The 13960-nt window shown below is 39.2% G+C and overlaps 1 protein-coding gene across 2 annotated transcripts in view; it reads left to right on the top strand.

The window, feature by feature from the left end:
- LOC124554678 overlaps positions 1-13960 on the top strand; it is a 234004-nt gene that overhangs the window by 54408 nt on the left and 165636 nt on the right. Inside the window, exon 2 of one of the 2 annotated variants that reach the window (XM_047128296.1) lies at positions 3256-3534. In XM_047128296.1, the coding sequence (XP_046984252.1) occupies positions 3256-3534 (279 nt within the window). Of the gene's footprint in view, positions 1-3252; positions 3535-13960 lie in introns of both variants that reach the window. The other variant, XM_047128295.1, reaches the window with a different exon arrangement.

The following is a 13960-nucleotide window of genomic DNA, read 5'->3' as shown; positions in this document are numbered from 1 at the left end:
AAATGACAAAATACAAGAGACATTTTTAACCATATTTTTAACTGTCTGTTAAATGAATATCTTGATTTTAAAGTCTGATACACTGATGGATCCTAGCAGGACAATGTTCTCAACTTTTCAGTTATTCTTCCACACAACCCAGCTGGAAGTTTCACCAACTCATTGTCTCTGTTCACTTCTGTTAATAGTGGAAAAGTAAACAAAAGAGAGACAGAGTCAAAACATCAAAGACACTTCTGAACATTGGAACAAAGAAAAGTAGTATCCTGATGTTTGGTGCCAGGGTATGCAGGAATTAGGCAAAACAATATAACAGAAGTGGCAACTATAGGTAAATGTGGGGACAGTGCAATTCAACATACAAATACACCTGTCAGTTTTGCCTCTGGGTAACATTGTGCAACTCTCTCAATATTCCATCAAAACAACTGTTCAGCATATTCAGATGATGGCTGTTGCTGTGTTCACTACTGCAAGACATGACTGGTGATACAAACAGGTGACATCAAAATTTATCTGGGTTAGGTGCAGGAATTATGCACTCACAGTTGGATGAAAGTAGCACTCAGTGTCCCAGCATGCTCAGTCGGCTTTGACTCTGCTGGTGGACACTGCTGTGATTAAAAGCTGACTTAACAGTCTGCAGTGTGATATATTGGGTAAGAAATTGGAGGTTCTTACTTCATTTTAATTTAATGGCAGTCAGTGCTGGATTCCAGGCAGCACTTTGTTGACATCCTGCAGCTCTGTTAAGACTGTCTGTCGTACAGATATGTACAGCATCATTAAAAACACAATCCCTGAATGATGATACCGAGTATAAAACTTCAGTCTTTTCATAGAACATACAGTGCTCCATATTGTCAGTGCTCCACTGCAGCTGATTTGTCAGGCTGGCCCTGTGTGTATGTTGATGGTGTTCAGCACAGTTTTCTTGCAGTGCAACGTATCTGCCCAACACAAGATTTTCCGTACTGAAGAAGGCTGTTGCAGTGGTTGCCTCTGCATCTTCATGTACATACCTGCCCTGAACTTGCTTTAATCAAAATGAATTACGTATCAATTTATCAGAATAACTGTTCTGTTAGAACACCATTCTTAGGTGTTGCAGCTCACCTGCCAGGCTGCCGGGATCTGAGATGACATGCTCTATGTCCCAGTGAGCAAAAGATATTCCTTGTTGTTCAGGGTGGTGATAGTTTTTGGCCTGCAAATATAACTCTGCGCGAGTTGGTTTGTGGTAAACACATAGTTAGAAGAAAAACTGATAGAACACTGGGACAATAATGCTCAAAAATGGTAAGATACCATTTTTTTACACTTCCGTGGCGAACTGAAGAGTGAACTGAATATTCAAATGGAATGAATTCAAATTCTGGAGAAAGATAGGTAGTGTCTCTATACTGTGTGGCCACTCAACAAATATGTAGTCAACATGAGGCCAGAAGCAGGAAGGTTGGAGAGTTGCAGATGTCCGTGCTTTTTCTTCACTCTTACATAAAATAGTTGACCACCGTGAGAGATGGGAGACTTGCCATGGCATCACCATCCACTTTCTCAAAATACTGATTATTAAATAAGAAATAGGTTTAGATAAGCACATGTTTAAACAGTGCCTCTATGTATTTCCTAAACCTGCTGCTAATAAGCTCAGAGTCCTCTGGAGGCACTTTCGTACTTAATGATATGACATCAGAGCTCACCTAAAGAGCCAACTGTTGAATAGTTCAACAATAATCAGGTGTTTGTATCACCAGTTGCATCCTGTAGCAGTGAACACAGCAACAACCACCATTTGAAGACGTCAAACAGTTGTTTTGATGAAATAGTATGTGGTTTGCCCAGTGTTATCTGGCTTTGAACCCAAGAAGTGAATTTGAAACAGATCTACCAAGAAGCCCTGAAAAATCACACAATGCAAGATGTTTGTATCACCCTATCAGTTATTATCTTGCATCCTGGATGAAAAATTGAGTCAGTGGGTAGACAAGTAGTTGGAAGTAATAAACAAGCTGCCACAAATGAAGCCTAGTATTCAAACGGAATGTGCATCATCACAGCAACGGAAACAGAATGAAATAGGGCTTACCAGATGCAGAATAGGCCATTGCTCACAACCCACAGCTGCCTTTTAGAGAAAGGGGAGGGGGGAGCACCAGTATGCATTGTGTTTAATGCTATCCTGTCTGTATATCACATGTTAACTAGGTGCATTTCATTTGATAGCAAGAAGGCAGTCCTCGGACATGAGGATTTGCCTTAAATTTTATCTGACAACATCCCAAATTTTAAATATTTATATTGAGTTGGATCTGGAGCTGTGGGGAGGGGTTAAATGTGTAACTGATTGACTGACTCATTCATTGCTGTCATGTGATCAGCCACTCACTTCAAACTATAGTGCTGTTTTGTCTTTAATCACTTCTTAACTTTACCTTCTTTTACCAACAATTTTATTTCCTGCTTTTTAGTACACAATTTGTATTCATTCTACTGATCATGGTATGAAAGTACGTGTATTTGTGAGATTTCAGATGGCAGGAATTTGCATTGATAACGCAAATTTCAAATATTAAATATTCTGCTGTTGTGAGCAATGAATTACACATTACTTTTATAATTTTAACCAATTTTGTAAAGGACTTTGTGTATTTGGGACAGGTGAATTAACAATTGTTCTCTGTTACACTAGGCCTTGTTAGTTTTCCTTCTCATAGTTCTGTACTATATTTAATTGTACTTCATCATATATATCATCACTCATTTGCCATTGTTGAAAAGGCAAACCTCTGGAATAATGACATCCTTTGAGAGCACTGTGATGCACAGTGTCTGGCACTGGTGGGGTCTAGAGGTCTGACCCTGAGTTGTGTCCTTCCTTGGTCTAAGCATCAGCACCCCAGACATTCATTAAATCGACCTGAAATGTGCACATAGAAAATTGCTGCCTTAAGATTGCTTGTGAAGTGTGACTTCATTCATTTTGCTAAATCCATACATTCATATTGATAATCCTGCCATTGATTGATCCAACATGAAGATGGCGAGCATATATTATTTAAAGTATTATTTTATCATGGTTGATTTCTAATTTTGAATGTCACAGGTAAGAACACGAAGTTATATGAAATATTGGGAAAAAGTTGTTTATGTTAGTAAATTTCATAAGTTGGTTACTCTCATTTCATTTGAAATGTGCAGAAGTTTTTCTTTGTTTATTAAACTAACTCTTTTTCCCTGTTTTTAACTCAGTAGGCCAACATTCCTGGATGGACCTGTGAAACTAGAAACTCAAGATGATGGCTATGAAACAAGTGGTGACCTTGAACTGAGGACACAAGTAGAAAATCAGAAATTCATGAGTCATCTTCAAGGTCCTCATCCAGCCAACATCAAATGTGAGCCTACTGAAGATCCATATAGTTTTGTGGATGATGATCCTACACCCACTGCTCAACATAGGCAACAATCTGTTGTTTTACAGCCCATCCCAAAGAAAAGAGGGCGAAAAAAGAAGAATTGTTTGGAGGGAGGGTAATAAATTTTTACTGTCATAATTTTTTCTTAAGTTGTCATTCAGTTTTGCACTTCTGGTATGCCTAACTATATTATTCCATAATTTTTATTGTTGAATGGTTGTGAAATGTTCTGTAAGCATGTTTTTCTGTTTTAATGGATCATATTTTGTTATATTGTTATCAAATAAATTAATGTTTACTGAAATTTTTCATGCTTAGTAATTGTTTGATGAATCATAGATCCATATTTTCTCTGTGTGTGTCTCCATTCCCCTTCCTCATACACCTATGTTGCTGCATATCTCTCTCTCTCTCTCTCTCTCTCTCTCTCTGTGTGTGTGTGTGTGTGTGTGTGTGTGTGTGTGTGTGTGTGTGTGTGTGTGTGTGTGTGTGTCCACTGCATGTTTCAGTTCCATGTCCATTTTAGTCTTTTATACCACCTCCTGTTTTATGTTGAATTTGCCACAGCGGAATGTTAAAATATGTTTGCAGTTCCTTCATCTGCTTATTTACTACTATAGTTTTGTCCAAAGCAAGAATATGTAAACTGAAATTTTAATAAAAAAATCTTCAATTACACAAAGAACAGATATGAGCACAATTGTACAGCTAAACTTGATAAAAGAAAGTATAAATTACAGTTGACATTGTTTAATTTCATGTAGCAACTGTTGGTTTTTCTTGTAACACAGAAGCCTGTATACCTGAAAAAGAAACTGATATCCAAGATGACATTTCTCAGTATTTGCTGACAGTATGTTGTGTAAGCTCCTAAAATTTGCCCTTAATTTTAGCTAGAGACTGTCTCCTTGCATACATTTAACTCCAAGCTGAACAAAGTTTCAAAAAAAGAGTTTTTAATTTTCATAAGCATTGCATTCACTCTACAACATACTCTGATGAACATTGTTAAAATTGATAAAAGTTTGTGTCTTTCTGAAAATATTGTATGTGGTGGTTCCATGTTGTTGTAATTTTAGAATGGCTGTTTTCTTTGAAATTTTTATTTATTTATTTATTGTATCTATTGATTCTGTATGATTGAAGTAAGAAACATGCAAAACGAGAGGTGGGGTTAGAGTTTGTTGTGACTTTTAGAAGAAAAACTTCAATCTTCAAAGCTTGAAAGTAAGAATGGTGAAAAGGAAAAGGTTCACAGCTATAGCTGATAAATAAGTCACACAGGACACTGACAGGTAATGTTATTGGGTACATGATGTCACTGATAGGGAGGACTCAAACACAGGTAGTAGATTGCAGTGCTGGAAAGCCAAATGTCACTGGTATTCATTAAAGAATTGTATCATCAAGGATTAGATAGAATATAAAAAATGATGGTAACTGATAAAAATCTTGGTAGTACAAAGATACTGATCAATGTAAACTATGATTAAAGGCAGAAGTATAAAAAAGAAGGGAACTATGCTCTGCCTGTGAGATTTATGATATTACTTGTGGAAGGTTTAGATGTTTATTATGGAATGGATATTAGTTTCTGTAGATAGCATGATATTTTTATTAATATTTTACTAAACACTATGTAGACTAGGATAGTTAAAGTTGTCATTATTTCCATAGTGAGACAGCGACAAAATCATTTATTTCCACTCAGCGATATATTGACCATTTGTCTTTCTTTAAAATTCATACAAATCTACAGTTTTATTCCGATCTTGATGAAATTTTGCACATGTTACTGTCAAGACAAGAGGAAGCTCACTGTCTACATAAGATTTCATAGTCTGACTTGAAACATATATGTATGTAATATAGAAAAGAGAAAGGATATTACCAAAAATCTCTGAAAGTTCTAGGCTGATTTACTTCAAATTTCTACATAATCCTGTAATGAACATTTGGGCAGACATAGGCTTTATATAATGTACACAATATATAAATTTACACTGCCAAGGAAAAAAGTCGCAACAAAACAATAATGTAGAGTAATCAAAATTTGGGAATACATTTATCTAGGCAACATATTTAAGTGATTAACATTGCAAGATTACAGTTTAATGTAAGCAAGAGATAAGTCATTGCAAATGTGAAATGCTGGTACATTAATAACCAGTGTAACTGCTAAAATGTTGAACACAAGCATACAAACATGCATGCATTGTGTTGTACAGGTGCCTGATGTCAGATTGTGTGATGGAGTTCCATGCCTGTTGCTCACGGTTGGTCAATACATGGATGACGTTGGAGTTGTTGTCTGATGATGTCCTGTATGTGCTCGATTTGAGACAGATTTGATGGTCGAGCAGGCTAAGGCAACATGTTGACTCACTGTAGAGCATGTTTGGGTTTCAGCAGTGCTATGTGGGTGAGTGTTATGTTGGAAAACACCCCCGGGAATGGTGTTCATGAATGGCAGCACAACAGGTCAAATCACCAGATTGACATACAGAGTTGCAGTCAGTGTGTGTGGGATAACCACAAGTGTGCTCCTGGTGTCTTATGAAATCAGCCCCAGATCATAACTCCAGGTATAGGTCCATTGTGTCTAGCACACGAACAGGTTTGTTGCAGGCCCTCAGCTGGCTTCCTCATAACATCAGTGGCACCGAGGCAGAACCAACTTTATTAGAAAACACAATAGATCTCCATCTTGCCTTCCAATGAGCTCTCACTTGACACCACTGAAATTGCACATGGTGGGGATTTGAAGTCAGTGGAATGTATGCTTCAGAGCATCTGGCTTGGAGCTGTCCTGGAAGTAACTGATCTGTAACAGTTCGTTGTGTCACTGTGGTTGCAACTACTGTTCAAATTACTGCTGCAGATGCAGTACATTGTGCCAGAGCAATATGCCAAACCTGATGGTCTTACGATTTACATCAGATTTCTACATTCAGATGAAACAGCGAAGAAAATTAATGAAAAAGTAAATGCCTAACAAATGAAATATATTATCGTAATTTTTGTCACGAGAATGAATTACAGGACGATACCTGTCTTGGAGATAGTACCATCAGACGTCACTAGATCACAGGACAAACAAAAGCACGAGAATTTGACATAAAATTATTGCAAACTCTCATTTAATGATTAGTTGCCATTGTTACATATGCAACGGAACAAGGATGACCATGAAGAAACTAGTGCTGAACATAATAGAGGCCACGACCATCACGGGGTATTCTGCAGTTGAAGACATATTCATTCCTCGCATTCCATCAATATTCGGTGATTCGAATATGCCCTTCGATTTAAAGTGGTTGCAGCCTGCATTCCCTAGGAGTGTCAACAAGGCACAGGGCCAATGAGTTTTTGTGGCAGATATTAAACACCACAGACAATGTGGGGGGACTGCAACTAGTGTGATATATATTGCAAGGTTCACCGGATATGGTGCACAGGCAGTTGTCAGTGGGATTGTGAAATATTTCGGTTGAGCATATTCGTTGATGTAGTCCATGGGCTGCCACCCTTGTATACAGGTGGTACAGCTGGAAGTTGGCTTCCTTCCATTTGTTGTTTGTCGTTGCTGGGTGTTGAGGAGTCTTTTATCTATTGCTTTTTACTTCCTGTCTTCCAGGAGTCTAGTGCTTTCTGGGGTTGTCAGCTTATGAGCTGCAATCTCGTTGTCAGCAAAGAAAGTTGTCTGCCAAGATGTAGGCTAACTCATTTTGAGTGTATTTTGGGACAAACAGCATTCTTTTCAGGTATGCTGACTTGACTCCCTCCAGTCATCTGAGGTTTGAATATGTGAGGTGTGTCCATATTAGGTGCGTGTTTTATGATGCCATCGGCACAACCTTTATGTTCAATAGTGCCAGAGCTGTTCTTGCAGCTAGTAGTTGTCTTTTTTGTTCTTACTACACTACCTTCAATGTGCTTGGAAAAGGTGTGGCCTGTCATCTGCAGTGTAATTCCTATGTATTTGTGACTTTTAAGTGTTTCCAGATATTGTTCCCTGCAGGTGAATTTGTCTTGGTTTTCATGGTTCCAACTTTCTTGAATTTCATTGCTTTTGTGTTGTACTTATGAGTAGGTTGTTGTCCTGGGACCATTCTTCCACTTTATTAATAGCTTCTTGCAGGGACACTCTTCTTTCTCATACTAGGAGCATATCATTAGCAAACAGCAACCCCATTCTCACTTCTTCTGATTGTATCCTTTGAATCACATCATGGGAAAATATATTGAATATTGAAACTTCCTGGCAGAGTAAAACTGTGTGCCAGACCGAGACTCGAACTCGGGATCTTTGCTTTTTGCGGGCAAGCGCTCTACCAACTGAGTCTCGGTTCGGCACACAGTTTTAATCTGCCAGGAAGTTTCATATCAGCGCACACTCTGTTGCAGAGTGAAAATATCATTCTGAATATTGAATATTGTAGAACTTTCAGGCTCTCCCAGCAGTACTCCATTTGTTAACTGTATTCCTTGGAACTGCATTAATCGTTCATGAATTCCAATTGTGTTTGCTCGCGAATTCTTGCTATGAACTGGAAGATGTGACTTTCTGTGCCTAGTATTGGATATAGTTTTTCGAATCCTCTACTCCTGTTTGCCATGTCAAAACCTTGTTTGTAGTCAACAAAGACTGTGTATGCATAGCCTGTAACTTTGTATGGGGTTTCACTGGAGAATGTATCAAACTGCTTGAGTGGTTGGGCTTCTAGGAATGAAGCCGTGCTGCTCCAGGGATGTTAAAGTCATTATGTTGTCATGGATCTTTCTAAGTGTGGTGGTGGTGGTGGTGGTGGTGGTGGTGGTGATTATCTTGCATGGTGCACATTTGAAGGTGATGCCTCAATAAGAATCCAGTGAATTCTGCTATCCTTTTCCTTTGTAGACCACTTTAAGTTTAGATTTTCTGCATATTTTGTGGATGTCCATGATATCTAGGTACTTGCTGAACAGTGCTGCCCACAATTTTGCAGTGTGCAGAATTTTTCTTTCACTAGCTCACAGGGTGTGCTTATTTCAGTTGCTTGCCAGACAACAACTTCTGTTATTTTGTTTTCAGTCAAGGGGGTGCTTCCCTCAATGCTATAATACAAGCTCTTCTTCTAGAATAGGTTTACGTAGTGGTTTCCCCGTACTATTGTGTAGATGCTTGGGGTCATCTTTGTTCTCCGTGGGTCCAGGGCTTTGTAGGGCTTTGCTTGTGCTTCATGTAGTAATTCTTCTTCTTTTATCAGAGTGTACTATTGTTTCCTTTCTGTCACGAGTGAGTTTTATCTTGTTCTAACAATGGAAAATCCAGGATGGAATGTAACAATACCAGAGCAGGAAAGTTGCTACTCACCATATATAGGAGATGCTGAGTCACGGTAGGCACAACAAAAAGATTCACATAATTATAGCTTTCGGCCATTGAGACCTTTGTCAGCACCACACACACACACACACACACACACACACACACACACACACACACACACACACGCACACACACACACCTTGCACACATGTCTGCAGTCTCAGAGAACTGAAAAAGTGTGGTTTCAGTTCTCTGAGACTGCAGACATGTGTGCAAGTTGTGTGTGTGTGTGTGTGTGTGTGTGTGTGTGTGTGTGTGTGTGTGTTAGTGCTGACAAATGCCTCAATAGCTGAAAGCTATAATTATGTGAATCTTTTTGTTGTGCGTATCGCGACTCAGCATCTCTGCTATATGGTGAGTAGCAACTTTCCTTCTCTGGTATTTTTATATTTTGCTCTTGTATGCATATAGCTGTGTCTGAGATTTTCATCTTTTTCAGCTCCCCCCCCCCCCCCCAACAAGAATTAGCTTTTCCTCGTTGTTGGTTAGGGAGATGCTGACTGGATCCTGGATCAGGAGTGATTCAGTTAGGCCCCACCGTGCATCATCTGTGTTGCCTTTTTCTATTGTGGTTAGTATTTTTCACCATTTACATTCAGCACTAGTAGGTTGAGGATGATTTTTCTCGGAGTCCATTGCTGTTAATTTTGTATTTTTCTCGTTGTTGTCATGATCTGGATTTTTACTCATACTGGAAGGTGTTTCCTTATAGGAGTGCTTGGAGACTTTGTAGTGGATGTTAAGCTTTGGAGCTTTATCTTTTTTCCTCCGTAAAAAATGTCTGCTACTGGAGTCATTGTATGAGATGTAGGTTTTATCCTGAACCTCACTGACGAGGATAAAGTGTTCCTCTTCCATGAGCTTTATGAAGTCCTGTGTTTTGCTGTTCAGCCTCTCTATTTGGCAGTTTAAATCTCCTACCAGCAGGGTTGGGATTTCCTGGTCAGTCTGGTCCACTGCAGTCATGATGCTGTCTACCACTTCATCTGCTGAACATTGAGGACTTTACATAGATTCCTATGATTGCAGCTTGTTTATCTGTACTATCACAGTGTTTTCTCTTGTTGTGCATTTTTAAGTTCTTGTGGCATAATGAATAATCCATCAAGTTTTGGGCATGCAGCTGTGCAAATACTACTATTTAAACTGATATGTTGGCCACTTATTGTCTGGCCATCTTCAGAGTGAGTCACAGGACTGATGACAAGGTGCCAAATGTGGCCTTATGTATTCCATTGCAGTGATACTGGACTTATTGCTTACAGATGCTGGCCGGCGGCAAAGAGTTACACTTACACACGCACCACCTGTTGTGGAAGCTTTCAGACATTAGATTCGCTTATCGATACATTTTCTGCAGCGGTAACACCTGGACAATTTATTTACACCAAGAGCCAGATTCCATTTCTTATCCAAATTAAAACCATTATCTCTATTCATTAAGTTATTGGTTAATGACTTCTTTGAAAATAGAATCCCAAGAGGAAAAGGTAGTTGTTAAATTCTTCATGTCATTGTAAAGAATCGGATGACCCATATCTAAACAGTGTTGTGCCACAGCTGACTTGTCTGGCTGTAGTAAGTGCATGTATCTTCGGTGTTCCATGCACCTCTCATAAACGGTGCATATTGTCTGACTTATATATGACTTATCACAATTTCCCCAAGGACTGTTCATGTGAGGTGTGTGGAATACCAAAGATACATATGCTTACTAGAGCCAGACAAGTCGGCTGTGGGAGTATATTGTATAGATACGGGTCATTTGATGAACTACAGTGACATGAAGATTTTAACATCCACCTCTCCCTTTTGGGATTCTTTTTTCAAGGAAGCCATAGAACTTAGATTAATTGGTAACTTAATAAATAGAGATAATGGTTCTAATTTGGATAAGGTATGGGCTCCAGCTCTTAGTATAATTAAATTGCAGAGAAGTCGTGAAGTTGTTACTGCCGCCAAACATAAGTGGATAAGTGAATCAAATGTCTGAACAGTTTCACCATAGGTTGCGCATGTGTAAGTGTACCTCTTTGCCACCGACCGGCACCTGTGACCCGCATGCGCAGTAATGCTGAGGTGGAGTAATTAAGGAAGTGCTTGGCTCCTTGTCATCAATCTTCCGGCTCACTCCGAGGATGGCCGGATGGTAAATGGCCAAAACATCAGTTGAAGTAGTAATATTTACGTGGCTGCATGCCTGAAAGTTAATGAGTTAGTGTCCTCCCTTGTCTGCATGCTTAGCTTGACTTAAGGCTGAGTTACAGTAACATGTCACTTCCCTGATGGTCTTGTTTTTGTCCCAGCATTAGCCAATGCGTGCATGCATTGCATAGAAACCGTTTATATTCCATGGTGGTTAGAGAGAGATTTCGCAGGAAATAAGGATATCACTGCCAAATGTTGTTTTGTCTGGTACATCTACATCTACATCTACATCCATACTCTGCAAGCCACCTGACGGTGTGTGGCGGAGGGTACCTTGAGTACCTCTATCGGTTCTCCCTTCTATTCCAGTCTCGTATTGTTCGTGGAAAGAAGGATTATCGGTATGCCTCCGTGTGGGCTCTAATCTCTCTGATCTTATCCTCATGGTCTCTTCGTGAGATATACGTAGGAGGGAGCAATATACTGCTTGACTCCTCAGTGAAGGTATGTTCTCGAAACTTCAACAAAAGCCCGTACCGAGCTACTGAGCGTCTCTCCTGCAGAGTCTTCCACTGGAGTTTATCTATCATCTCCGTAACGCTTTCGCGATTACTAAATGATCCTGTAACGTAGCGCGCTGCTCTCTATTGGATCTTCTCTGTCTCTTCTATCAACCCTATCTGCTACGGATCCCACACTGGTGAGCAGCATTCAAGCAACTGGCGAACAAGCGTACTGTAACCTACTTCCTGTGTTTTCGGATTGCATTTCCTTAGGATTCTTCCAATGAATCTCAGTCTGGCATCTGCTTTACCGACGATCAACTTTGTATGATCGTTCCATTTTGAATCACTCCTAATGTGTACTCCCAGATAATTTATGGAATTAACTGCTTCCGGTTGCTGACCTGCTATATTGTAGCTAAATGATAAGGGATCTTTCTTTCTATGTATTCGCAGCACATTATACTTGTCTACATTGAGATTCAATTGCCCTTCCCTGCACCATGGATCAATTCGCTGCAGATCCTCCTGCATTTCAGTACAATTTTCCATTGTTACAACCTCTCGATATACCACAGCATCATCCACAAAAAGCCTCAGTGAACTTCCGATGCCATCTACAAGGTCATTTATGTATACTGTGAATAGCAACGGTCCTACGACACTCCCCTGTGGCACACCTGAAATCACTCTTACTTCTGAAGACTTCTTTCCATTGAGAATGACATGCTGCGTTCTGTTATCTAGGAACTCTTCAATCCAATCACACAATTGGTCTGATAGTCCATATGCTCTTACTTTGTTCATTAAACGACTGTGGGGAACTGTATCGAATGCCTCGTGGAAGTCAAGAAACACGGCATCTACCTGAGAACCTGTGTCTATGGCCCTCTGAGTCTCGTGGACGAATAGCACGAGCTGGGTTTCAGACGACCGTCTTTTTTGAAAACCATGCTGATTCCTACAGAGTAGATTTCTAGTCTCCAGGAAAGTCATTATACTCTAACATAATACGTGTTCCAAAATTCTAAAACTGATCGACGTTAGAGATATAGGTCTATAGTTCTGCACAACTGTTCGACATCCTTTCTTGAAAACGGGGATGACCTGTGCCCTTTTCCAATCCTTTGGAATGCTACACTCTTCTAGAGACCTATGGTACACCGCTGCAAGAAGGGGGGCAAGTTCCTTCGCGTACTCGGTGTAAAATCGAACTGGTATCCCATCAGGTCCAGCGGCCTTTCCTCTTTTGAGCGATTTTAATTGTTTCTCTATCCCTCTGTCGTCTATTTTGATATCTACCATTTTGTCATATGTACGACAATCTAGAGAAGGAACTACAGTGCAGTCTTCCTCTGTGAAACAGCTTTGGAAAAAGACATTTAGTATTTCGGCCTTTGGTCTGTCATCCTCTGTTTCAGTACCATTTTGGTCACAGAGTGTCTGGATATTTTGTTTTGATCCACCTACCGCTTTGACATAAGACCAAAATTTCTTAGGATCTTCAGCAGGAATTTTAAGCCTTCTTCACTCCATAGTGTGATTTCGATATCACACTCTCTTTGACACATTGGTTACAGTCCATTGTAACTTTTGAGAGCTTACGTGCTATTGTTATTTATAACCCATCAATCCGAATTTTTTAACTGCTGTATATTATTGATGAATATTGATGGTGCTGAGAATGGAGTGGAAATATTTTCAGGAGTGCTGTGTTGTGTTCCTTTTCTAATTAAAATAAATGTGTGTTTTCTTGTTCCATGCCTTTTTTTCCCAGTAGTTTGCTATAAGTCAAATGTTTTATTAATAGCAAATGTTCTTGCCGTGGACCCACGTTGTTGTTCTCACATAAGTAGCTGCCTTCCCATGAACACTGATCATTACAGTCTTGTTGTAGTTACAAGAACACTGATACCCACGTGGTTTCTTTATTATTTTTTGGAACTTTTTATATAAATTAATGTTGGTTGATCTTCCTTTCACTTTTTTAGTATATTCACTTTCTCCCTGACATTTCCACAAAAATGTTTAGAGTTTACGTAATGCAAAGTTCAAGGTGTATCCCAGTAGCTCAGTTCCTAAAGCTTGAATTTTTTTCATTTTTATAAGTAAATTTTTAAATCTTTAACTCAAATTTCTTCTTTTCATATTACATGTTCTCCAGTTCCTCATGCTTAAATTCTTGTTTTTTGTTTCAGCATTTGACTCCAAGACGTCTCTTATTGTTCATTGCTCATCAAATGCAGATTTAGCTGTTTGTTTTATTGTTTCTACAAATAATCATTTTTAGCCCAAGTTGCTGTTTCTTTAACACCTCTTATTTCATACTTTTTTCTCTTCTTACGCATATGCCACCTTAATAATGTCTGATAATATTATCCATTTTTTGGCGCGAGATTGATGTCTTTGTTCTGCTAACAATTGTATATTGCCATTTCTTTTCTTTTTTTTCCAAGGCTACAGAGGCTCTTAATCAAAACTTTTTTGAAACTTACTTATTTTATGGCTGGTTTCAAGTG

The sequence above is a fragment of the Schistocerca americana genome, chromosome X, assembly GCF_021461395.2.
Source record: "Schistocerca americana isolate TAMUIC-IGC-003095 chromosome X, iqSchAmer2.1, whole genome shotgun sequence".
Classification (NCBI taxonomy): domain Eukaryota; kingdom Metazoa; phylum Arthropoda; class Insecta; order Orthoptera; family Acrididae; genus Schistocerca; species Schistocerca americana.
The sequence above is the reverse complement of the archived record's forward strand: the minus strand, read 5'-3'. Positions and strand labels throughout refer to the sequence as shown.